Here is a 24,184-nt window from a genome sequence, read left to right as displayed (position 1 = left end):
AAAATATTTTTGTACAAAGGGGGCGTTTTGCCCCAGCGGTGGGGTAAAACGCCCCCCAAGGTGGGGTAAAACGCCCCCTTTCTTACCAACCAGTTTGCTTCATAGATCAACAGCAAAATAAACATAGTTTTTAATCTCTAAAAGTAAAAGGCAAGTAATACAACAACATGTACCTATTAATATTTATTTCAGGAATGTACAAAATAGCCAAATTTCTAACATTTTAATATTTTGATTTCTACACTAGGCCTATATGGGGTTGATAATTGATGTAGTATTTGTTCACCACTATCATCAAGAAAAACAGAAAACCCTAAATAAATATTAAACATAAGTTAGTATATTTAAAGTGAAATATATTCAATAAATGCTCTAAAAGTCACTATATTTTATCATTGGGTCACCTAACCACCTTCCATCATTGCATCCACCAAGCTAGCTAGCTAATGCTCACTTGAGGTAATTTTATCATGTTTTGTTAAAATATTTTGATTTTATCGCCTAGTTATACTGCATTAAAGTGTAAAATAAAGACTTTGATAAACAGAAATATGTTACTATAGTAATTATGATAAAGAGAAACTATGCCCCTTGGGGGGCGTTTTACCCCTCAGCATAGGGGGCGTTTTACCCCACAAGCTATGTTTTTTTTTTAATTGTTTATTTTTAAAAATATAATTATAGTCCTTATAAATAACATATGCTCTCAAACTACAGACTTCACTATTCATCTATCATACATTACTGTGATATCACTGTGAACAATATTCTATTAAACACTTGTTTACTAATATCTGAACATTATAGCATTTTCCATGTAATCCTCTTCTCTTCAAATACGTCGCTGGTGTCAGCTTCTCCATGGAGATTTGTATATCCCCGTTGTCAACGTAGTGCATAGCAATAGTAAAAATGTATCTTGATTCATTCTAGTGGTTATTTTGGGGAAAACGGGTGGGGGGCATTTTACCCCAGGGGGGCATTTTCCCCCACTCTACCCTACACAATTAAAGCCCACAGTATAGCCTATTTCAGTTTTTATGCGTACACCTCGTCACCAGAGGTATGCAGCCCGATATAAGTCTCCCAAACTGTGAAAGAGCAACCTCTGGGCAATAAAATGTTCTCCTGGCAAGAAACGTAGATGAGCATGCCTCGACAAAACACTCTTTGTACTGTGTCAAACTAGAACTGGAGAGTATATTCAAATGAAATGAATGACGCAATCAGGATGTGTGCTCAGTAGGGTACATGTGAAATAACCCTGTAAAGTGTTCAGTAAAGTCTCCACTCTGCAGGGCATCTCCTCTCTCTCTTCAGCCACTGAAAGACGGTAATAATGGCAACCAGCCCAGCCAGAAGGAGAAGAAACACTGTGTCAAAGCTGTGCTGTCACTATGACAACCATACAACAATATAACTTGTGTAACATTGCAGACTATATGCAAATGACAGATGAATCAGTGTTTATTTAGATGCACAAAGTATTTTTTGGCTGAAGCCACAGTGGTTTTGTATTTTCTGAAGGTGTTTGGCACACCCCAACCTTTAAGTGAAAAAAAAGCACTTAGTTAATACATGCATTTATGTTCAAATGTCTTACCTGTTTGGTTCAATTACATGCACACAGGGCTGTCAGTAAAACCCCTGACCAGTGAACACTGGACCAATGTACTGAGTGATGCAGAAAACACCTGATCCACGCTGCCTGAACAACACAACAAAAGGTAACCTTCTAACAAAAGATTACCTCTGATGGTCTCAGGTTGTAAAAGCTCTTTGAGAATCTTTAATTTTAGCCCACTTGCCTTCCATTGGTCATCTGCATCTCGGTGTTGTTGCTGATGACAGCTGAGGATGAAGCTGAGATAGAGCTTCCTCCGAGGACAAGCCGGGTTGTCTCTAATAAGAGAGATATATTACAGAAACTGATTTGCATGCAAATCGTCTCCAGTGAGCTGAAATACATCAAGCATCAGTGAGTACACAATCTTTGAGCTATGATCGTTGGAATGGGTTTTTTGTCAGTATGACCCTTGAATCAATAATAACGTTTATGCAAATTCTTTCAAGAGGTCATATGCAATCTCTAAATTCGAAATACTTAATGTAAAGTTAGAAATTGTGAACTTTAAATATTCCAATATATCGATTTATACAGTGCCACATGCAGTAAAATAAAATATATTTTAACAAAGTTACGAATTTGCATATGAGTTTGCAGTCTGAATTGAATGTAATGAAAATGTAAGAGGATTCTTTTAAAAAAGGCTCCTGATTATGTTACCCGATTTAATCAGTCTGATAATTTGAATCACATTCTGAATGGCAAGCTATAGTTACTTTCAGCGATGTCCATCTCAAAACAATGCAAGGTTCATGAAATATATATCATGGTTGTTTGTATGAATTACCTCAAAAATTAATATCTGAATTAACTATGCGTTTAAATTGAGTACATCCTAAGCAGAAAGTAAAATGCTAAGCTTTTTTATGATAATAACATTTTAAATTTAATTAAAAATGTGAATACTTTTATTTGCAAATTTTTTTTATGCTAAGCTTTGGAAAATGTTTATTTTCAGTAGTTTATGTAATAACTTTTTTCTTAAAATTGAGTTGATAGTGATATCTTTATTCACCATATTTTGTGCATATTGTAATATATTTTTTTGCTCATATCACTGAGCCTTAGAAGACTTGTATATGTATATTAACTGTATTTCTTGCATAGTAACCATGATTTAAACTGTGACATTTCTATTAAGTAACCATAAGTAACAATAGATGGCTCCTCATTACCATGTTCAAATCTTTATCTACCAAACTGGTACTTGCTATGAAAGCATAACTGAAATGATCTCCCTCCCTATATGAATCCTCAATGTTACCACTATACCATGCGTTCAGTTTTACTGTACATTTTCAAAAGTGTCAAATATTTGTTGTAGAAAATATAATATTATCACTATTCTATTCATTTTAGTGAAAATATTGCTTCTGTACTCACTGACTCAAAGCTATCCTTCATAAAAGCTCTCATTGTGAGCACTGAAGGGCACTATGCTGGTTTCTTACATCTTTGTGTGTGTTTGTGCAGGATATGGCTGGGTGGATGCTGCCACCAGCACATGTTCTCAGACATGCCAACTGACTGTCATCTGTCAGATACAGAGAACTGAAATCCTCTCCATGCAAACAATTAAATATTCAGTGCAGTCTCATGTGCAAGTTATTCAGTTCTGAGACGCAGACGCTCTCTTTAAAATGAATTAATCAAGCTGCACTAAGTCAAGAGGCAGAGAGATTATGTGACCATGTGCGTTTATTAAATGTCGTGTCATCTGAATCAGAGCGGACGTGACCAACATGCACAGCTGCAACAAGCGCTCTTAATAAGGGCCATGTTGTTGGTTTCACACAAACTACCATAGGATAAAAGCATGTGCCCAAATTTAAGATTTATGATTAAATATACTTCATAAATTGTTATATATATATATATATATATATATATATATATATATATATATATATATATATATATATATATATACACAGTATATATTTTTTAAATGTATGAATACAAAACACATCAACTAAATGGTCCAATCAATTATAATAATAAGAATAACAATAGCAAGTTACTAGCATGGTTTAACATGTTTTGCATGACTTGGCACATTGCTAGCATGAATTAACATGTTGCTGACAAGTTTTAGCATGTTGCTAACATGATTTATCATAGCCCTACTCTTAGAATTAGCATGTTGCTAACATGTTTTAGCACATTGCTTGAATGATTTAGCCATGCTGCCAGCATGTTTTACATTGCATGTTTTACATTTCATATTTTTTGCAAGTATGTTTTAACACGTTGTTAGCATGAATTAGCATGTTGCTGGCATGTTTTAGCATGTCCTAGTTGCTAGGCTTTGCTAGTGATAGATACTTGGTGGATGTGAAGCTACTCTATTAGAGTATAAACATTTTGATCCCCTCAATGAAATTCTATGGGAGTTTTCATAGTTTTGATACGAAAACCTAAGTCCAATCAGTTAGAAAAGATATAGCAAGCCGAGTCAGAACAGTCTGAAGGTCTGACCTGAGTTTGGTGGGTGTAGCTTTAAAGCTATAGGAGGAGATACTGACTTAATTTATTCTCAGAAGAAGAAGAGAAGAAGAAGATGATGAAGAAGAAGAAGAAGCTTAAATAGGATTTCAGTTTGCTGGCTTTGTCAAGCCAACATAAGAACATCAATTCATTTTGTTGCGCATTATATTTCCTTATATCTCGGCCATTTGAAAAATTGAATCAAAAGCATGTGATGTTCTGATCTGGTCACTGCTTTTCTGCTCTCTTTAATTTTCTCTTTTTTCTTTTCTCTCACTCACTTTCTCTCTCTCTCCTTCCCCCTCCACTGCACAGCTGTACTGGCAGACACACATATTCTCTCCGTTTCTCTATCAACATTGTGCTTCCTCAGTTTTTCACTCAATGTTTTTTGTCGCTCCAGTTTTTCTGCGCTGAAGGCTGTACTCATCGTCCTTCTACAGATTATTCTTCTCATTCACCCTCTCCATTCTACATCTCCATCATTCTTTTTTAATAATCTTTTCATCTTTTTCCATTTGTGCTCATCCTTTCCCATCCCTTTTTTTCTCTTCCCTCTTTCTTGTCTTCATCCTGGTCTCATCTCCACTTCACTGCCTGTTATTTTCTCTTCTGTTCTTTCTTCAATGGAGGCTGAGGCTCTTTACAGTTTCAGAGCGAGTGAATGTGATGAACTCAGTTTCCAGAAGGGTGACATCCTGAAGGTGAGTCTGAGTGTGTATGTGTGCATGCAATAGTTCACTGTGAACACTAGTATGATACTACAAAGATTATAGTCTGCATGCTGAAATTTGCAGAAAATACTTGATCAGTGTGTGCATCAGTGTTCTAGCATCTATTTCAGATTGGATATCTGAATGAATAGGTGGTGGGTTATGTAGCTGGGCAGATTGTGGGAGGGTACAGTGCAAGATAATTCTTTACCCCGGTTTCACAGACAAGGCTTAAGCCTAGTCTCAGACTAAAATGCATATTTGAGCTGTTTTAACTGAACAACTTGCACTGGCATATCTTAAAATATGTCACTGCCATTGTTTTGTCTCAAGATGCACACCAGTAATTATTTTTCTAAGGCATGTTAATAAAAGCTAATTTTAATTGAATTTAATTCGAATTGAACTAAGGCCTAATCCTGGCTTAATCTAAGCCCTGTCTGTGAAACCGGGCTATTCTCTACTTTATAATTAGAAATCTATTAGGGAAAATTTTTAAATATTTCTCAGGGTAGACTGTATGTTAACTAGTCAGTAAAACACTACACCAGTCAGTCATTTGTTTATGCGTTATTTGAACTTAAGCGGAAAACTGGTCATTTGCATTGTTTTGCAAACTGTTTTTTTTTTTTTTTTTTTTTTTTTATTACCAAATTTGTTATCTGGGGCTGTTACATAGTTACATGATACTTGAAAAGTCGTTTAAATTACCACTAAGCAAATAGTTATTCTCTAACCTAGGATGATATTGGACATCTCAACATTGATGCTTATTTTAGGTGACAAACATGGACGACGATCCAAACTGGTACACAGCTGAGCTGTTGGGTAGGCGGGGCTATGTACCGAAGAACTATATCAATGTAAGACCTCACACGTAAGTATCACGTGACCAAAGTCAATCTAACTTAGCATGTGACATTATCTGTGAATGACAAAATTCATCAAGATGTTTTGGGAAAACTTTGCAGTCATCTTCTGTTCTGTTCTTGTAACTCATAATTAATATAAATAAATGCTGTAGTAATCGTCTTGTTCAGTTTAATTAATTAAATTGAGCTAAAGTAACACGATTTCTCACAACTTAATTCAATCCACCTAATAGGCCTATATTTAAAACTGAAGTTTACTTAATCCGCATGAGTCATTTTTTGTTGACATAACTAGAAACTGGGCTGTGTATCTGTAGTTCCCAGCATGCTTTGCATTGGACTGCACTAATAGAGTAAATCTAGGGATAAAGTGATATTTTATGTGTTATTCAGTAAAGGGAAAACCATGTTAGTGTTTAATGTCTTTTTTGTTCTCATTTGTAAGTCGCTTTGGATAAAAGCGTCTGCTAAATGAATAAATGTAAATGTAAAAGTTCAGTTATGTTGGACATTTAGAAGAGTTTCTAGCGGTTTATGTTTCACACTTCAGTTAACTTCAGTTAGTGAGCAGTGATGCTCCTTAGTTTTTCAAGGTGTATTGTGGGTCTTTTTAGGGAGTGAACATTTCTGTGCCCTGGAAAGATTTTGCGATTGAGACTGCCCTTAAAATGACAGACTTCCTGATCAATGCACTGACTTTTGAATATAAAGCTGATTGAGATACACCATAAGTAAGGGTCATTTCTTTTAGTCATGATATCACTAGTAGTTTGTGCTCCAGAAGGTATTTGATAGGTGTTGTTTCTCTGTGGTTCTGAATGTTGTATTTGTGATGTGCAAGGTGGTGGATGACAATTGCATCAGTCCTGACCTTGGAATGGTGCTGTTGGATGCACAGCCAGAGCTTTAGGGTTGGGTGTAGGATTATATGTATTTTACAATTGATATGATTTGTCCAGACTAGAAAAAAAAGAAACATTCCTCTGTACAAATGGAGGGATTTCCCAGCATTACACCTCACTGTGATGTCATACAATTTACAAATTTCTGTGGGTGTGGCCTTCCCGTTGGTGTGACTATTGTTGAAACTGCTAGGTCAGGACATTGCTAGATAAGGACTTCCTTACCCTGCAGTTTTACCATGATGCGGATTATTGAAATTCTTGTGAGACAGTGAGGATTAGCAGAAATCAAAGACCAGACCAAAGCCCTTCAAACATGCTGTGGCTTGACCTGAAAAGAGCAGTTTATGACTGGTAGGTATGACCTACCAGTAATTTTGAACTGAAAGGATGAGTCAGTTAATATTCATGATCGTAATGAAAAAGAGGACTGAATGAGATCAAACATTGGCTTACGGTCAATGCAACTCAAAGCAAAGACGACAGAACACTTGCGCACAGTGAAACATGTTGTTTCCTATACCCTATATCATGCAAACACTCACATTTCTAAAAATCTGAAAACATGATGAAAACAATGCATGTACTTCTTAACACTGAAGGAATTTTGTGAACAAATTGTTCTGGAAATAAAAAAAAAATCTGAAATTTTATTATAATTTTTTTGTGATGAATAAAAATAAACATATCTATACATATACTGCATATACTGTATATATATATATATATATATATTTACAGATTTCAAAAAGTAACCATAACCATAATTGTAATAATAATTTGGCATTTCTATAGATTAAATTCCCAGAGAATGCATGAACTGATAAAATGTACTTCTTAAATGCAATTTAAAAAGTAAAAAAAATGCAAAATGCATACATTTAAATTTAATAATTGCCTATTTAGATCAAGTCTTACTTGAAAGTTACTTGAGTTCGGTGCAGATTATTCCCTTTATTTACAAGATTTTAAATTATTCAAAATTATATGCTTCATCTAATGTATTTTCCATGAAATGTACATGGAGAGCAAAGTGCTTGAGAAAAAACTCAATGACATCACAATCCAATAACATACTAAACGTGACAACACAATAAAAAAAATAAAAAACTTGCAAATGGTCCAACAGTACGACCATATTAATTATTCATAGCCTGGTGCATGCTGGGAAGAGGTAGACTGAGACTGAACAACAGGTGCATTTGTCAGTGTAGGCCATAGTTTGAGCTAAAAAAAATCTGGCTAGACTTAAAACATTGAATTGCTTCTGTTCTCTTCTACAAAGCTGTTCTACAATAATCAAGTAAATCTTTTCTTGAGCATTTTTTTGCCTGATCAAAGAACCCCCTTTTTTAAAGTAAACTACTATACCAGTAGCCCCCTTTCAGTTTATAAATATACAATACGATGTATTGTGACGGATGAGCTTGTATTTTGCAGGTGGTTTGTGGGTGGAATATCACGGCAGGCTGCAGAAAACCGCCTGAGACCGCTGGAGTGTGGAGCATTTCTCATTAGGGAGAGCGAGAGCACACCGGGAGAGTTCTCTGTGTCTGTCAGGTCAGATACACCCTACAAATGAAACCTACGTTCACTGCTCGCCTCTACCACACACATGTACACTTCATATAAAGGCTTGATATTATTATTCCCTGCATGTGTTGATGTCTACAGCCGACATGAGTGTGCTTGCATGTGTGTGTGTGTGTGTGTGTGTGTGTTAATGTGTGTCCTTGTTACTCTATCTGGCTCTTCATTAATACACTCTAATTAGAGTGGAGTGCATGGTAGCGTTTTGCTGTGATGTAATCCTTTTGCTCCCAGCACTCCAGAACCTATTTAAACAGTTCAGAGTTCTCTTGGTGGAAATGGAAACCTTTTAAATATACCAAGCAAAAAGTACTTTTTATAACACTTTGTGTTATACATGCACATAACACATACAAGTGATTTATGCATGTACTGCATGTATATACACAGTTCAGATTGCTAGATTATTGCTAGATGTTCTGGGGGTCACTTGCTCAATTCAAAAGAGCCTATTAAAGGGATAGTTCACTTTGAAATTAATTTTTGATATGTTTTAGCTTACCTCAAGGGCATCCAAGATCTAGGTGTCTTTGTTTCCACAGTATTTTCAATTCTGATATTTTTAGGTCAAACCGTTCTTGTCTGTCAGTCATTTAATGCAGGTCTATGGTCACCACCTCAAAGAGCATGCACAGAGAAGTCCAAATTAAACATGATTTAATGACTCGTAAATGTAATTACACATTGATGGCCTAAGACACGAAACGAGCGGTTTGTGTGAGAAAACGAACAGTATTTATATCGTTTTTACCGCTTGTAAACACAGCCACGTCCAAGTGATCATTCTGAGGTCGCGGGCGCTTCGGTCTTTTCCGGAAAGCGCCGGAAGTGATCTCTCGCGCGTATACGTCCCTCATTGTTTACACAGAACAGAGATTGTAGGTAAGACGGCTAATTAAAAGGGTACTAATTTGCGCTTATCTGGGATGTTTAAACCGTCGTAAAAGAAAACAATAAAAACAATAAAAAAAAATAAAACAATTGTATGAGTGACGTACACGCGCGAGAGATCACTTCCGGCGCTTGCCGGAAAAGACTGAAGTGCCCGCGCTCTTAGAACACTTGGACGTGGCTGTGTTTACAAGAGGTAAAAACAAAATAAATACTGTTCGTTTTCTCACACAAACCGCTCGTTTCGTGTCTTAGGCCATCAATGTGTACTTACATTTACGAGTCATTAAATCATGTTTAATTTGGACTTCTCTGTGCATGCTCTTTGAGGTGGTGACCATAGACTTGCATTGTATGACTGACAGACAAGAACGGTTTGACCTAAAAATATCAAAATTGAAAATACTGTGGACACAAAGACACCTAGATCTTGGATGCCCTTGAGGTAAGCTAAAACATATCAAAAATTAATTTCAAAGTGAACTATCCCTTTAAAGTCAGCATGAAATAGAAGTTTAGAGTCTTTTCTTCCCTATTGTGACGTATATCCGAGTGAAACGGCTTCATGAACAAGAAAAAAAATGTAGGGTGGGGCTTGATTTTGTCCATGGGGAATTGATTGGATCTTTAAATGGTCGTGGTTTGCTATTGGTCGATCTCATGTGAGTGACATGTTGCCCCGCCTTCTCGCCAGTAAACACGTCGTCAGAGAAGAGAAGAGTTTGTTGCTGCAGGGAAGGGGAAGTTATTTTCATTAAAGATTATGAGGGCACATGAATTTAAAAAGAAAAATTATGTGCACTGATAAAAATAAAAAAAACGCACTGCATTAATATGATATTGTGAACTTTAGATGTGACTGAAGGTACGTTTACACGACAACGATGTACTAAAAAAGGAAACGTTTTTCCTTTGTGTTTTTCGCATACGTACTGCATTATGCTGCCAGGCCAGTAGTTGATGATGTCACTTTGTAAAGAAAAATAGACTGAACACGTAATACACATGTGCATGACTTCACCGTTTTCACAAATTCACATTTTTGTAGTTTACACTTTGAAACCAGTTTTCAAAAGTTAGCATTTTCAGGCACCCAAAACGCCATTGGCGTGTAAATGGACAACCACAATGTATACAATTCTTTCAGTTTTTAGTTGAAAACAGTATCATGTAAACGACCCCTTAATGGGACATCTCACCCATTTGATTGCTCACTAGTTTTGCTTAAAGGTAATAGGCTGCATGATTTCAGATATCATTCATTGTTGGGGGGTTGTTCATGTCAATAATAGTAATGTTTGTCTTTGCATCAACACCTTTTCTTTTCTTCTTTTATTTACAGCTCACAGCTCATGGTAGAACTCTATTGAATAAGTTGGCGTGCGTTGGGAAGGTGGACATGCATGAATTATTTTTAGATCACTTTGCTTTACACCTCTAAAGGCCTGACCCAAAACGTCAAATTCTACTGAGACAAAGAGAAGGAAATTGAAAGAGAAATCGAGGGATAGTTGCAACACAATTGCAGCACAATGAATCCAATCTAGTCACATATTATTAGCATAGTGCCTCTTAACAAGCTTGAGTACTTGAGGCCAGCACAGATGTTTCTGTGTTTTTACATGTGTGTGATGGAGAGGGAGGGAGAAAGCAAGGAAGAAAAGAGAGGGAAAGACAGAAAGATATAGTAATAATAATCATTTATATTTTTTAGGTAAATCAACCTTTACAGACCTATACAGTGACATTTAGTAACCTTTAGTTTAGGAGCTCTAACTAACATGAATGCTTAACACACTCTCAGAAAAAAGGTACAAAAAGCTGTCACTGGGTGAGGACAATTTCAAAAGGTACACCTTTGTACCTAATAGTACCTCAAAGATACATATTGGTGCCAAAAGTGATTATATTAGTACCTAAATGGTACATTTTAGAACCTTTTTAAAAGGTTCCTCCCCAGTGACAGCTTTTGTACCACTTTTTTCTTTGAGTGCATATCATTTGCAAATGTTCGTTCAAATAGTCAGAAAAGTCATGAAATTTAAGAAAATGTTTATATATGTCGACAGACCTCCTGGACTACGTCATGGATCCCCAGGGAATGTGCTCAGTAGCTGATGAACAGCTGTTTTGTGGTATAGTTATTAAATTATTGTGTAATTTAGCACAGCTGGAATGGTGTATTGACTAGTCATCATTCAGGAATGAGCTGAACTATACATACATACAAACATACATACAGTACCGGTCAAAAGTTTGGACACATTGCTATTTTTAATGTTTTTGAAAGAAGTCTCTTCTGCTCATCAAGCCTTATTTGATCAAAAATACAGGGAAACAAATATTATTACAATTTAAAATAATGGTTTTCTATTTTAATATGCTTAAAATATAAATTATTTCTGTGATGCAAAGCTGAATTTTCATCAGCCATTATTGTCACATGATCCTTCAGAAATCATTCTAATAGGCTGATTAATACTCGGTTATTATCAAAGTTGGAAAAAGTTGTGCTGCTTAAGTATGAAAAAAAATATAACAGGTTATAAAAAAATATCAAGCAGCACAAACGTTTCCAACATTAATAATAAATCAGCATATTAGAATGATTTCTGAAGTATCATGTGACACTGAAGACTGATGATAAGCTGAATATTCAGCATTATTACTCCACAGGATTTTTTTTATTTTAAAATATTACAAATAGAAAATAGTTATTTTAAATTGTATTAATATTTCAAAATATAAAAATGTTTACTGCATTTTTTTATCAAATAAATGCACCCTCGGTGAGCATAAGAGACTTTCAAAAACAGTAAAAAATCTGAGGACTACACTATACTGAACCTATAGATAGAGAATGACAAAACGGGTCAGTTGTTTTGGGCCAATCACAATAAAAGCTTAATGTAAACAGAAAGCACAATGCTACACAAAAACGAGAAAATTCATGTGAGACTGTTTATGTTGGAGCTTGTGTCTAAGAATTGTTAATGTTGGGTCATATGTAATGACTTCGATTATAATGACTTATAATGTCTTACTCTCCCTAAACATGCCCTGTTGTTTTGATGATCTTTAGTACAATTCTCTCTCTCTCTCTCTCTCTCACACACACACACACACACAAATCCACATCCCAGAGACAGTTCCTCATTCTGTCACCGTTTCTGTCTGAACAAGCAAAGTGATCCATGCAGGATTGCGTGGACTGATATGGATCTGTGTGTGAGTAACACCCACACAGGTTAAGAGCAGGTGTGGTAGGGTGGATCCATCAGGTGATTAAAGACACATGCCGCAGGCGCAGGGTGTGTGTCAGTGTTTGCATGTTTCTCAGTAAACCAGAAACAATTAAGAGCATGTTCAAATCAGAATTATTTACAACAAATTTATTAAAAATAAGATGAATCATTTGTAAAAAAAAAATATATATACATTTACCAATTTACAAGGGTTGTGAAAGTCAAAACATATATATTTAAAATAAATTCAAATGCAAGTGATCAAAATGAATTGTAATAAATAAATAATTATAAAAATGATATGTTCTAAAATTAATAATAATTTAGAATATAGACTGAAAGATAGATTGATTTCAGCAATTAAATTCCATTTGCACTGAAGAGTAATTGAGGAACAATTATTGATGATAAATATGTTTATGAAAAACAATTAACACATGTAGTTACAAAATATACTTTTTCACATACTTACTGGACATCCACTGTATTATTGCATCTTAAATGTAAATGCATAAGGATATTGATATTGTATTGTTGCATTTTGTGTGGATTATTGTTTGATTTTTCGGCCTGGTTTCACAGACAAGGCTTCGATTAAAGGTGAGGTAGGCAATTTATGGAGTGGCTAGCAATAGTGAGCTAGCTTTGAAAGCATAAGATCATCTCACCCTCCCTTCAGAGCGTCTCCAAAGCCACGCCTCCTTCAAAACACATGAATGTGTACAGCAGGGAGCAAACAAAAGCTTCATGAGAGACGGTGTTAAACTACAGCATGTCTCAAAGCACATAACATTACAATAATAATGAACATAAACAACTTAAAGAACTCTGACCTGAACCACCTGACTGCTGCAGATTCATTTCGGCGTTGATTGTGTTGCCATTGAAGCGCATAAGTTCGAGTCACGAACCGCTCTGAGTATAACGTCACAGGTTTCCATCTCTTCCAAATTACAGTAGTTATGGTGTGAACGCAGCATAAGTTTATTGTTTTGGATCAGGAGGAACTGTAAAAGGTGGCTGCTGATTCGTTTGCGGTGCTCAGTGACTGATGATGTCTGCGTGAGCTGACAGGCAGGAAGGACATCGTATCACTGCATTCAGACCGAATGGCATGGTCCTGTGCCTTCCACAGATGATATATATATATATATATATATACAGTATATATATATATATATATATACATACATATAAATATCTTTATACCACTTAACTTTGTGATTGCTATCAGGATGTGAAGAGACTTGCAACCAGCATAACAAAAAAAAAAAATTCTGGAACAAATCACATACCCTGCCTTTAAGCTAGTATTAGGCTTTAGTTAATTAATACATTTAAGCTGCTTTTATAAACGTGTTTTAGAAAAAAAAAAAACATTACTGGTGTGCATCTTGAGACAAAACAATGGCACTGACAAGTTGCTTTTAGTTAAAACAGCTCAAACATGCATTTTAGTCCAGGACTAGGCTCAAGCCTTGTCTGTGAAACTGGGGGAAAGTGTATTTATTAGTACGCTGTTGAATGTACTGTAATGAACATTTTATCTGAGAGGAATACTGTAATGTATCTGCAGGAGAATAAGCACAGACTTGTTCAGAGCCTAATTTGATTACAGTTATTAACACTGTGCTTCTTCTGAATCATTGTGATTCAAAAACTTGCTGAGAGTTGAAATGTCAAACTGTGATTTATTGGGCAAAACCTTTAATCATACACTCTCAAGTTCAGATTTAATAAACTGGTAAGTCCAGGCAAGATCTACCCCTTAATCTAGAAGCAACAACCCTCTCTCTCTCTCTCTCTCTCTCTCTCTCTCTCTCTCTCTAGTTACGGGGACCACGTGCAGCACTTTAGGGTTTTGAAGGATGGATTAGGGCAGTACTTCATATGGGATGAAGTCTTCAGCTCCCTCAACCAGCTGGTGGACTTCTACAGAATCAACAGCATTGCCAAAGAGAGGACCGTCTTCCTGCAAGAGCCCGAGGGATCATTAGCTGTAAGAGCCTTACTGAGGTGCCAAAGTTCAACTCTGGTGAACTCTGATCTGCAAATTTGCAAAGCGAAAGGATGTTTGACCAATAGAGGATCTCTTGGCTCAATGCAAACCTCTTTAGCTTGAGCGTGACATCATATCCTGTTACAAGCTCTAACGAGGCATGCGTAGAGCCAAATGTGACCCCTCCTTTTATCAATATCATTGCTGATTTTCTATGGGAATCCTTTTGAACTTTAGAGGTATTTTATTTCTTTTTATTTCTCATAAATTGCAACTATATATCTCACAATTGTGGCAGCTATTTCTCACAGTCGTAATTCATTTTTTATGTAACTGTGACTGTGCTAAATTTCTATTTTATTTCTTCCAATTGTGACTTTTGTGACTATTTCTGATAGACTATTTCTTTCTCATAAATTCAAATTAAATTTATTTTGCTACTTTAATTGCAACTTTATTTTTCAGTCGTGGCTTTATATCTCACAATTGACTTTCTCGTCATTTTAAGACTTTTTGTAATTGCAAATTTTTCTCATAGTTGTGACTATTGCAACTATTTCTCTTACATTTTGATTGTATTTCTTTGTAACTGTGACTTTCTTACATTTGAGACGATTTCTGGAAGTCGTAACTTTATATCTAACAATTTAGGCATGTTTTTCACAATTGTGAGACTTCTTTCTCCTAATTGCAACTTTATTCCTCCAACATTTTGATATTATTTCTTTATTTCTCACATTTGTGGCATGTTTTTCATAATTTCTCGTAATTGGAATGCATTTCCCGTAATTTTGTGTGTGTGTGTTTCAGAGGCCACGCCATGCCCATGCCCTCTTCGACTTCACATCTCATCATGCGACTCATCTACGTTTCCTGCGCGGTGATGTCATTGATGTGCTGGACTGTTCGGACGCTCAGTGCTGGAGGGGGCGGTGCCGGGGAAGAGTGGGCGTTTTCCCACCAGAGTATGTGCAGCCAATTTACCACTGAACTTTAGCTATACGTGTCGCTGTCCTGTTCAGCTAAACTCACCTGAATCTGAGCCTGAGACTTACTCATCCATTACACACACTCTCCATAAGTCTGAAGGTGAACTAAGTCAAATGCATCAATGTTTGGTGTATCAGGTGATTAAGGTTTGAATTAAACCTTATGTGTCATGGTCAGCATTTGCCCATCAATCTCTTTGTAAATCATTTTTTAGCAAATCAGGAAGCAATTCTAACTTGTCAACAAACCAGTTTTGTAACACCCTTAAGGATTATAACAGTTGACTATTGAGTGACATTTACTCGCTGATCAGCCATCATCTGAGCTTCCTGTCTATTCTTCTTTCAAATACTTTCAAGTCCTTTCAAATGGAAGGAGTTTTATTGCTCTTAATTAATGTTTTTAATTGATAGACATAAAAAACCATCATTTTTTTTTCACACCTACTATATATTCCCTCTTTTAAAGTGAACATTCATATTAAAGTTGTACATACTTGGAAAATGTTCTTTCTCTTTTTTTTTAGAAACATACATTAATGGCAATTTTGGTGATTTAAAAAATCCAATCCTAGATTGATATTCAGAGACAACGTTAAATAATTTGCACATTGATTTCTTTGTAAACACTGTGGCTTTGTGGTGCTATAAAAACATTTGCTCAGCCAATGGCGTGAGTCTAGGGTTTAGTTAAGACCAGTAACTATATATATATAAAATAATAATTTCCAATACCATATTTTGACAAATCATGGATAAAACTAACAAAAAGGAATTTATGTTGTTAAATAGGCCACTGGAGATGATTATAAAACTGTATAGGATATGCGGAAATTATATGTATTTTTTACATTAAATGAATTGAAGTATTTCTGTACTTCTTATTAGAGAAGAGAGGGTTATTTGATTGTTTTCAGTCACATGTCTGTTCAGGAAGACCTCTGACTGATGTTCCAATGGAAAACAAACGTTGGATCCACCCATGCCATGTGAAAACATTTGGGATTCTATGCCGTTAACGTGATGACCATAAAAAATAAGCAATAATAAGATAATATTATTTTCGGAGTGACCATAATTTAAGTAATTCTTTCTCTATTGATCAGTTTATTTATTACAAGCAATGTAATTTCATTTACATTGACATGTATGATGTGTGAAATGAAAGGTTAAACACTTATTTTTCTCTTTAAGCTCCAACTGCTGTTCATTGATATGCAAAATAGTATATATTAGCAAGCTTTGCTGAAATGTTAATGGTCTGATGTACTGTGATACAATATGAGTCAGCCAAACTGCTGACTCGTATTTACACCTATAAATTGCCTGGACGCATTTAATACATGATAGACATTTTAACTGTATACGTTTTGTAGAAATACAGCAATCAGGTGTAATATTGCGTAAAAAAATGTAAGGATGTATTTCATGAGCAGATATTGTCTCTATGACCTTTCAACTCAAGGGAAAAAATAAACTTTTATCTACTAAATGTATTATTTGTTCTTGCCGTTCACATTTATATTCTATAAAGGAGCATTAAACCCTTAAATTAGATCATCCATCTGTACGTCTATGATTCATTCCCACACAAACACCCCAAACCCAACGCACTAGGTTTACACATTGCTTCATAATTTTAATGTATCAATTTTTCATTTGCACATTAACAATAAAACAATATAAATTAAGAGAAAACTAAAAAGTTAAATATATAGACAGTCACAAATATTCAAGTTAATGTTTCATGTAACCCACCCTGATTTTCATTTACAAACTGTTCTTACAACCATATAATATAGGCTATTCTCACGCTATTGTTGAAATAATTATTTAGACACAAATTACACAGTCATTGATGTGCTGTACAGAACATTACAGTTTAATCACTGTTCATTTATTTCAAAGAAGAAATACTGCAGTTAAACTTACACCCATTTCTTTGGGAGTATCTAGTAATGAGTTTTTTTTTGTCCCAGTTAATGTGAACATATTTATCAAACATAAGATCTTACTTTATGCATAGCATATTGCCTTGCAACATGCACTGTGAGAAAACTCATGGTAACTTCTTTTTTTCCCCTATTCTCAAAGGTAAATGTACACAGCGCCGCCGCTCCCACCACGCGCATCACGCGCTGTGCGTAGGGCACCAAGTGCTGAGGGGGCACTAAAAATAGCCTAATGAAAAACCAATCATCAAACTTCTTGTTATAATCAGATTCAGCGCGTTCTTCCTCTTCATTCCGCAGCGGCGCCGAGCAGAGACAGAGAGCACGTCAGAAACACAGGACAGGGTGTGTGTGGGTGTGTGTGTCCATGTGTGTGTTCATCTGAGCCTCATTGGTCTGTCACTGCTCGTCAATGTCAGAATATTTGAGATGACCAATCAAATCAAAGTAGGCGGGCTTTATGTTCACAGACGCTGAGCGCGAATTTCAACAGTGCAACTCGACGCTTCAGTGTACGGTCAAGTGCGAGATAAGATGTAAGTAGCTAAACTTAACTTTATTTGACAGTTTTTTTTAGGTCATAAATGTTAAACGAATGACAAAAAATAATTAGGCAAACTAATATAGTTTTGTCTAATTTCGCCATTTTGAACTGAAAATAGGCCTATTTAACATGTAGCCTAGTGTAATAGTTTAGGCTACTGTCATTGTGAGGGGACAAGAAACATGAACAAAGCCGTTTTCATCATGTTAGGCACAGGATTTATAATGAATGTGTACATATTGAGAATAAAATACAAATTGTAACCTTTAGTAAATTAAAAAAGCCAACTTTAGGAGGGGGAGAGACAGGGCAAGATAAAAACAAAGAGAAAAAGAGTGTGATGCTGATGAGGAGAGAAAAATAATCAGCTGCCCACTGACATGGTTTTAAAGCTGTTGTTATCGATTTTTTTTTTTTGCCTTCACAACATCTTAAAATGCACATCTGTAGTTCAGAAAAATCCAAAATTTCCCCCGAACACCCCTAACTAACCTGCCTCAAATTCGGGATCCCAGTGATTATAAAACCATGCCATTGCATGGTAATGAAACTAGTTAATAGTAAGCATTAGACCCTAATCTAAAGTGTTACTTTTTAGCTTTTTAATTTTTTTATAAATCATACCCTCATTGGGGGCTTAGCCCCCCTAAATGAAAATGTTTTTTTTTTAGGGGGGGGCGGGGGGGCATCATAAAGGAATTATGCTTAGGGCACCAAAATGGCTAGCAGCGGCACTGAATGTACAATTGTTTAACATATGCATTATATGAAAAGGTAACTGAACAACTATTAATTAGTAATTTGTATATATATATATATTAGGTGATGCACTTATATTATAATGACAAAAAAACTGATGTGCGTGACTGTTAGCTTGAGTACGTTACGCATAGTAAGCATAGAGGAAGATGTTAATGCACACGAGAATGATGGCATTGACGCAGCAGAAGCGAGACCAGAAGGGATCTTCTCTGATGCTGTGAATGATGGGAGATGAATTCCCAGACACAATTCGGCCAGGTCGGGGACTACAGAACCCAGCGGTGCGCACACACTTACCCCTGCGCACAGACTCACAGCCTAGATTGAAACAAAAATGTTGGCTGTGAAATGAACTGCCAAAGGAGCGGTACAGTGATAGTATCAGATGGTATGCTTTTGATGTTTCATCATGATTACCATATTCATAAACTATGGGATTTACATGGCAGCTTTAAAGGGTTTACTTTATAGCTGATTCAACTTTGTTTCATAATTGACGAATTAACACTGAATCAACATGGAACTGACTCGAACTGTAAAATGATACTATTGTTCTGCTGTAGAGCTGCTTGTAGCTGAATTTCACGATTGATGAACTTTATTCAACTGAACTGATTTGATCTGATTAATGTCACTATTGTCTTCTGTAGAGCTGCTTTACAGCAGAATTTGAATTTGTCTCATATTTGATGAAGTGTGCATTTTTGATTGATTTTTTCCTGTATATTGCTGTGATGATGCTTTGAAAGAATCTTGTATAAAGTGCTATAAATAAAGGTGACTTGACTTGACATGATATTCTAAGGTTCTTGTAAGAATACCAAGGTATTATCATGGTACAATTTAAAAATCCATGGACATTTTTTATGCTTAAAAACTGAATGAAATGACATATTGCATGATTGCATATAACTTAAGCCTTCCAGTTTTCAAATGTTGTGCTTGGTAACATAATCCACCTTATGCATTAAGCTTACTTACATTCCAAACCAAGAAAATGACAATTGGTATTTTTCTCAGTTCCTTGTGTGTGTTCCCACGCATATAATAATCTTTTGTTTTGCCAACTGATACATAAATGTAGAACACCACCACACCCTGATGAATAGACCGCAACAAACCTCATGAGATCGATCATACTGTAAACTCCTCTCACACCTCCATTCTGTCTCAGGAAGCAGGATTAGTTTGTGTGTGTCCAGGTTTATCTAAACTTGTGATGTCAAAAATCTCCTCACTACTCAAAAATGGACCTCACTAGGTTAAAAGGCTTATAAATTTGCCAAATCATGTTTATATTCGAATCTAATATTTTGCACAGGTTTCGAGTTTATATCAGAAATTATATAAAAACAATTGAAGTCTATGAGATGCCCTCACTAATATAGTCGAACAAACGTATGTACGTACTTATGTGTGTGTGTGTGTGTGTGTGTGGTCCTGGTAAACCCTACAGTATTTCCCCTCAAAATTTCCCCTCAAAGATGGCAATGTCCAAAATCCATTTCCATTTTTTGGTCCCAATGAGGAAAACGGCTTATAAATCATGCTAAGTGGTGTTTTTTGAAAATTTTAAAATGCAGAAAGTTATCTGTGATGGGTAGGGTTAGTGTAAGGGGATAGAATACACTTCGTACAAAAATCATTATGTCAATCGAATGTCCCCATAAAACATGATAACCCAATGTGTGTGTGTGTGTGTGTGTGTTTCGTACCATCTGTCCTGCGGCTGAGTGTAGTTACTTTCTGTAGAGGTATTTCTCTCTCAGCGCTGTTGTGGAGAGTCCACCAGGTAAGATTATGTATCTGAAACGAAATCAAACACAAGCCAATCTATATGACATGCTGCAAAAATACAACTGGATTTTATTAAATTACTTGATTCTTGATAAAAGACATCAAAATGTATCTTGTATAAGTTATGTTTAGAACAGCATACTACTCTTATTATTTCTACAGTATATTAGGCACAGTACTTTTAATGTATTTATAATTCTGTTTCCTGTAATGCAGGAATCCTGTAATGGAATGCACTTTCCAGTATGACAAAGGAACTGAAAGTAATATCAGGTATGATTTTAAGATCTTTTCTTTACACATTATTTGATTAGACTGTCAAAGTTGAGACAAATTTTCCACAAAATCGTATTAAATGTGCAAAAGAACCATTTTTATATCTGTACTGATATGCCAATTGCAGAATGCATGTAATGAGGTCATGTGACAACAATAAATGTAGCATACTACTGTTTGCATAATGCTGTTTCACATACTGCAGAAAGTACACTACCTTTCAAAAGTTTGGGGTCGGTGTGATTTTTTAAAATAAATGAATACTGACACATCAAATTGATCAAAAGTGACAGAAAGACATTTATGATGTTAGAAATAGTTTTTTATTTCAAATGAGTGCGGCTCTTTTGAACTTTCTATTCATCAAAGAATGTTGAAAATAAAAAGGAATGTATAATGGTTTCAACAAATATATTAACCAGCACAACTGTTTTCAACATTGATAGTATTAAGAAATCAGCATATTAGAATGATTTCTGAAGGATCATGTGACGCTAATAAACATCACAGGAATAACTATTTTAAAATCTACAAATCTTTAAAATTATATAAATATTTCACAATATTACTGTTTTTACTTTTTTTTTTGTCAAATAAATTCACCAAGGCTGAGCATATGAGACTTCTTTCAAAAACATAAAAAAATATTTCCAACCCCAAAATATGAACGGTATGCCATTGTGAACAAAGCCAACGTCTTTGAGACTGGACGGTTAAAGGAGACCAGACAAGGAGAAGAAATCCTTTAATTATTTTAACCTGTTAACTGTCACCCCCCTTTTTTTTGCATAGACATAAAAATCACTATCCAAACTTAAATGGTTGTAATTCAGGAATGCTTTGGAATATAAACCTATGGCTGGTCTTGTTTTAAATAAGACATTTTCCAGATTATTGTAGAAGTCTAGAAATTGTAAAAAATGAAAGAGAAAAAAAAAAGTTATATAAGTTTGAGTTTATGAAATTGTGTAATGTAAAAATATAATGATTCATACTTTATATAAAATATATATATTACAAAATATATTTTACTCTAAAACTGCAAGAAAATTAAAGTAAAAAATCTGAACAAGTTGTATTCCAAATTTTAGGTTGATATCTCAAAAAATGAGCTTTCAGTAAGATTTTATTCGGGCACAGTACCCAACTTTTTCACTAGGTGAACACCAGACTCCATTACTGCCCATATAAGGGCGCCTCCATTTTCATATGTTTTAAGTGATCTGAACCATGTATTTCCATAATTTTCATACAATTTATGAAGTAGACATCCTATTCAGAAGTAGTATGGGTGGTTTGGCAGTATTTGATTTGAATTAAACCTCTAATAAATGCATAAAGACTACGTTATAGCGTTATAGCTCGCAGCCGCATTACCAATCGAGAATCCATACATTTTTCTTTATATTTAAAACATTTTCAGACCTTTTTTTCTCATAAAATGGAATTGGTGTTATCTTTTGAACTCGTGGCATGAAAACAAACTGAGGTTTCTACCAATCTTTCATGATTTTTCATGTTTATTGTTATTTCAAAATAAAGGCCTATACTCCTAATGAATATGAAATATTCTTGTTGCAAATTGATAAATTTCTGCTCCTCTGTAATATATTTTAGATAACAGCCACCAAATATGAAAACTAGAGATTTTAAGCTTTCAAATGATATATAGTTTGGCAATATTACTTTAGGTTTTTACTAAGATATTATTGTTTTAAACATGCAATGGCAAATGGGCCCGCCGGCGGTTAAGAGGATTAATTTCTTCTAATTCTGTCCCAATAATTGGTAACTACTGTATGTGTTTTATTTTGGAATCTTATAAGAACTTTTCCAGTAGGATCCATTTGGACTGGCTTCAAGTTTTGGTTCTAATAGGAAATCTGATTTTATTATGGGTGTAAAATTTAGAAAAATCTATGAAAACATTTTTCAACAGAGAATATTACCTGTTCCTCACTGGGTGGAGGGGTCAGCAGACTGATCACAGCCACAACAATAGCAGTGAGGGCGCACAGTATGATGGCAAAGTGTAGGTAGTGTACACTCCTTAGGACAGAGGGAGCAGGGTCAAACACTCCACAGCGGGGTAGAGGGAAGACAAACTCAAGGACCATCCGTGTCAAGCCCACCACTAGACCCACCATCAGGCCCCAGAATGCTCCCTGCAAACACAATGCCAAACAAACACACATTCAGCTCTGCTGCTCTACTGTACAAACATCGGTGTTCCTTTTTCTCAACGTGTTACATGAGCGTGGGACACTGTTAAACTAACTGTTTATTTTTAAACCCTTATATATTTCAGGTATCTGAAAAACAGCACTGAATGAACTCTGAGCCGAGATTCCTGACATGACAGGCTCTTATTTGCTTATTTGAGGTACTTAAGGGTGGAGTGCCATGTGAAGATCCCTTGACAAGTGTGAAAATTCCAGTGAAGTGTTGTCATATTTCAGTGAGAGGTGTCTGATTTCTATCTATCTATCTATCTATCTATCTATCTATCTATCTATCTATCTATCTATCTATCTATCTATCTATCTATCTATCTATCTATCTATCTATCTATCTATCTATCTATCTATCTATCTGTCTTTCTGTCTGTCTGTCTGTCTCTATCTATCTGTCTGTCTCTATCTATCTATCTATCTATCTATCTATCTATCTATCTATCTATCTATCTATCTATCTATCTATCTATCTATCTATCTATCTATCTATCTGTCTGTCTGTCTGTCTGTCTGTCTCTATCTATCTATCTATCTATCTATCTATCTATCTATCTATCTATCTATCTATCTGTCTCTATCTATCTATCTCTATCTATCTATCTATCTATCTATCTATCTATCTATCTATCTATCTATCTATCTATCTATCTATCTATCTGTCCATCTGTCTTTCTGTCTGTCTGTCTCTATCTATCTATCTATCTATCTATCTATCTATCTATCTATCTATCTATCTATCTATCTATCTATCTATCTATCTATCTATCTATCTATCTGTCTGTCTGTCTCTATCTATCTATCTATCTATCTATCTATCTATCTATCTATCTATCTATCTATCTATCTATCTATCTATCTATCTATCTATCTATCTATCTATCTGTCCATCTGTCTTTCTGTCTGTCTGTCTGTATCTATCTATCTATCTATCTATCTATCTATCTATCTATCTATCTATCTATCTATCTATCTATCTATCTATCTATCTATCTCTATCAATCTATCTATCTATCTGTCTGTCTGTCTGTCTGTCTGTCTGTCTGTCTGTCTGTCTGTCTGTCTATGATATATATTTCAGTGAGGGGTGTCTGATATTTATGTATGTGTTTTGACAAAGATGCCTTGAGTGTAAAGCCAGTAGATTTTATAATTAGGCCTATAAAACTGATTTTATTCTTGTACATTTTGTATCATTGACTTACACAGATGCGCTTACACAAACATGTTCTACTGTAACAATTTATTTCTTACCCCTATGAATGTCATCTGGCCAGTTTTGGTTTCTTAAGGCAATCTTCTCGGGG

The 24,184-nt window shown here is 35.2% G+C and overlaps 2 protein-coding genes across 3 annotated transcripts in view; one reads left to right on the top strand and one right to left on the bottom strand.

The window, feature by feature from the left end:
* The first annotated feature begins 4,326 nt into the window (after nt 1-4,326).
* grapb (GRB2 related adaptor protein b) lies at nt 4,327-15,990 on the top strand. 2 transcript variants are annotated; one of them, XM_056258737.1, is made up of 6 exons: nt 4,327-4,818; nt 5,607-5,704; nt 8,042-8,161; nt 14,158-14,326; nt 15,137-15,329; nt 15,376-15,990. In XM_056258737.1, the coding sequence occupies exons 1-5, from the start codon at nt 4,741-4,743 to the stop codon at nt 15,314-15,316; spliced, it is 645 nt and encodes a 214-aa protein (XP_056114712.1). In that variant the 5' UTR covers nt 4,327-4,740; the 3' UTR covers nt 15,317-15,329; nt 15,376-15,990. The 2 variants fall into 2 exon arrangements, with proteins under 2 accessions (XP_056114712.1, XP_056114711.1); XM_056258736.1 differs by having other exon boundaries at nt 15,370-15,990.
* A 2,646-nt stretch (nt 15,991-18,636) lies between these two features.
* The window catches only part of slc5a10 (solute carrier family 5 member 10), a 39,690-nt gene continuing 34,142 nt past the window's right edge, over nt 18,637-24,184 (bottom strand). The window contains exons 13-15 of the mRNA XM_056258735.1: nt 22,596-22,811; nt 20,289-20,379; nt 18,637-18,891 (exon numbers count right to left, since the gene is read on the bottom strand). Of these exons, the coding sequence (XP_056114710.1) occupies nt 18,695-18,891; nt 20,289-20,379; nt 22,596-22,811 (504 nt within the window). The 3' untranslated portion in view covers nt 18,637-18,694. The remainder of the gene's footprint in view (nt 18,892-20,288; nt 20,380-22,595; nt 22,812-24,184) is intronic.

This window comes from Rhinichthys klamathensis, unplaced genomic scaffold (genome assembly GCF_029890125.1).
Source record: "Rhinichthys klamathensis goyatoka isolate OS25496 unplaced genomic scaffold, OSU_Roscu_1.1 h1tg000157l_1, whole genome shotgun sequence".
In the NCBI taxonomy this organism is placed as follows: Eukaryota; Metazoa; Chordata; class Actinopteri; order Cypriniformes; family Leuciscidae; genus Rhinichthys; species Rhinichthys klamathensis.
Note: the sequence above shows the minus strand (reverse complement) of the source record. Positions and strands in the feature narration are given on the sequence as shown.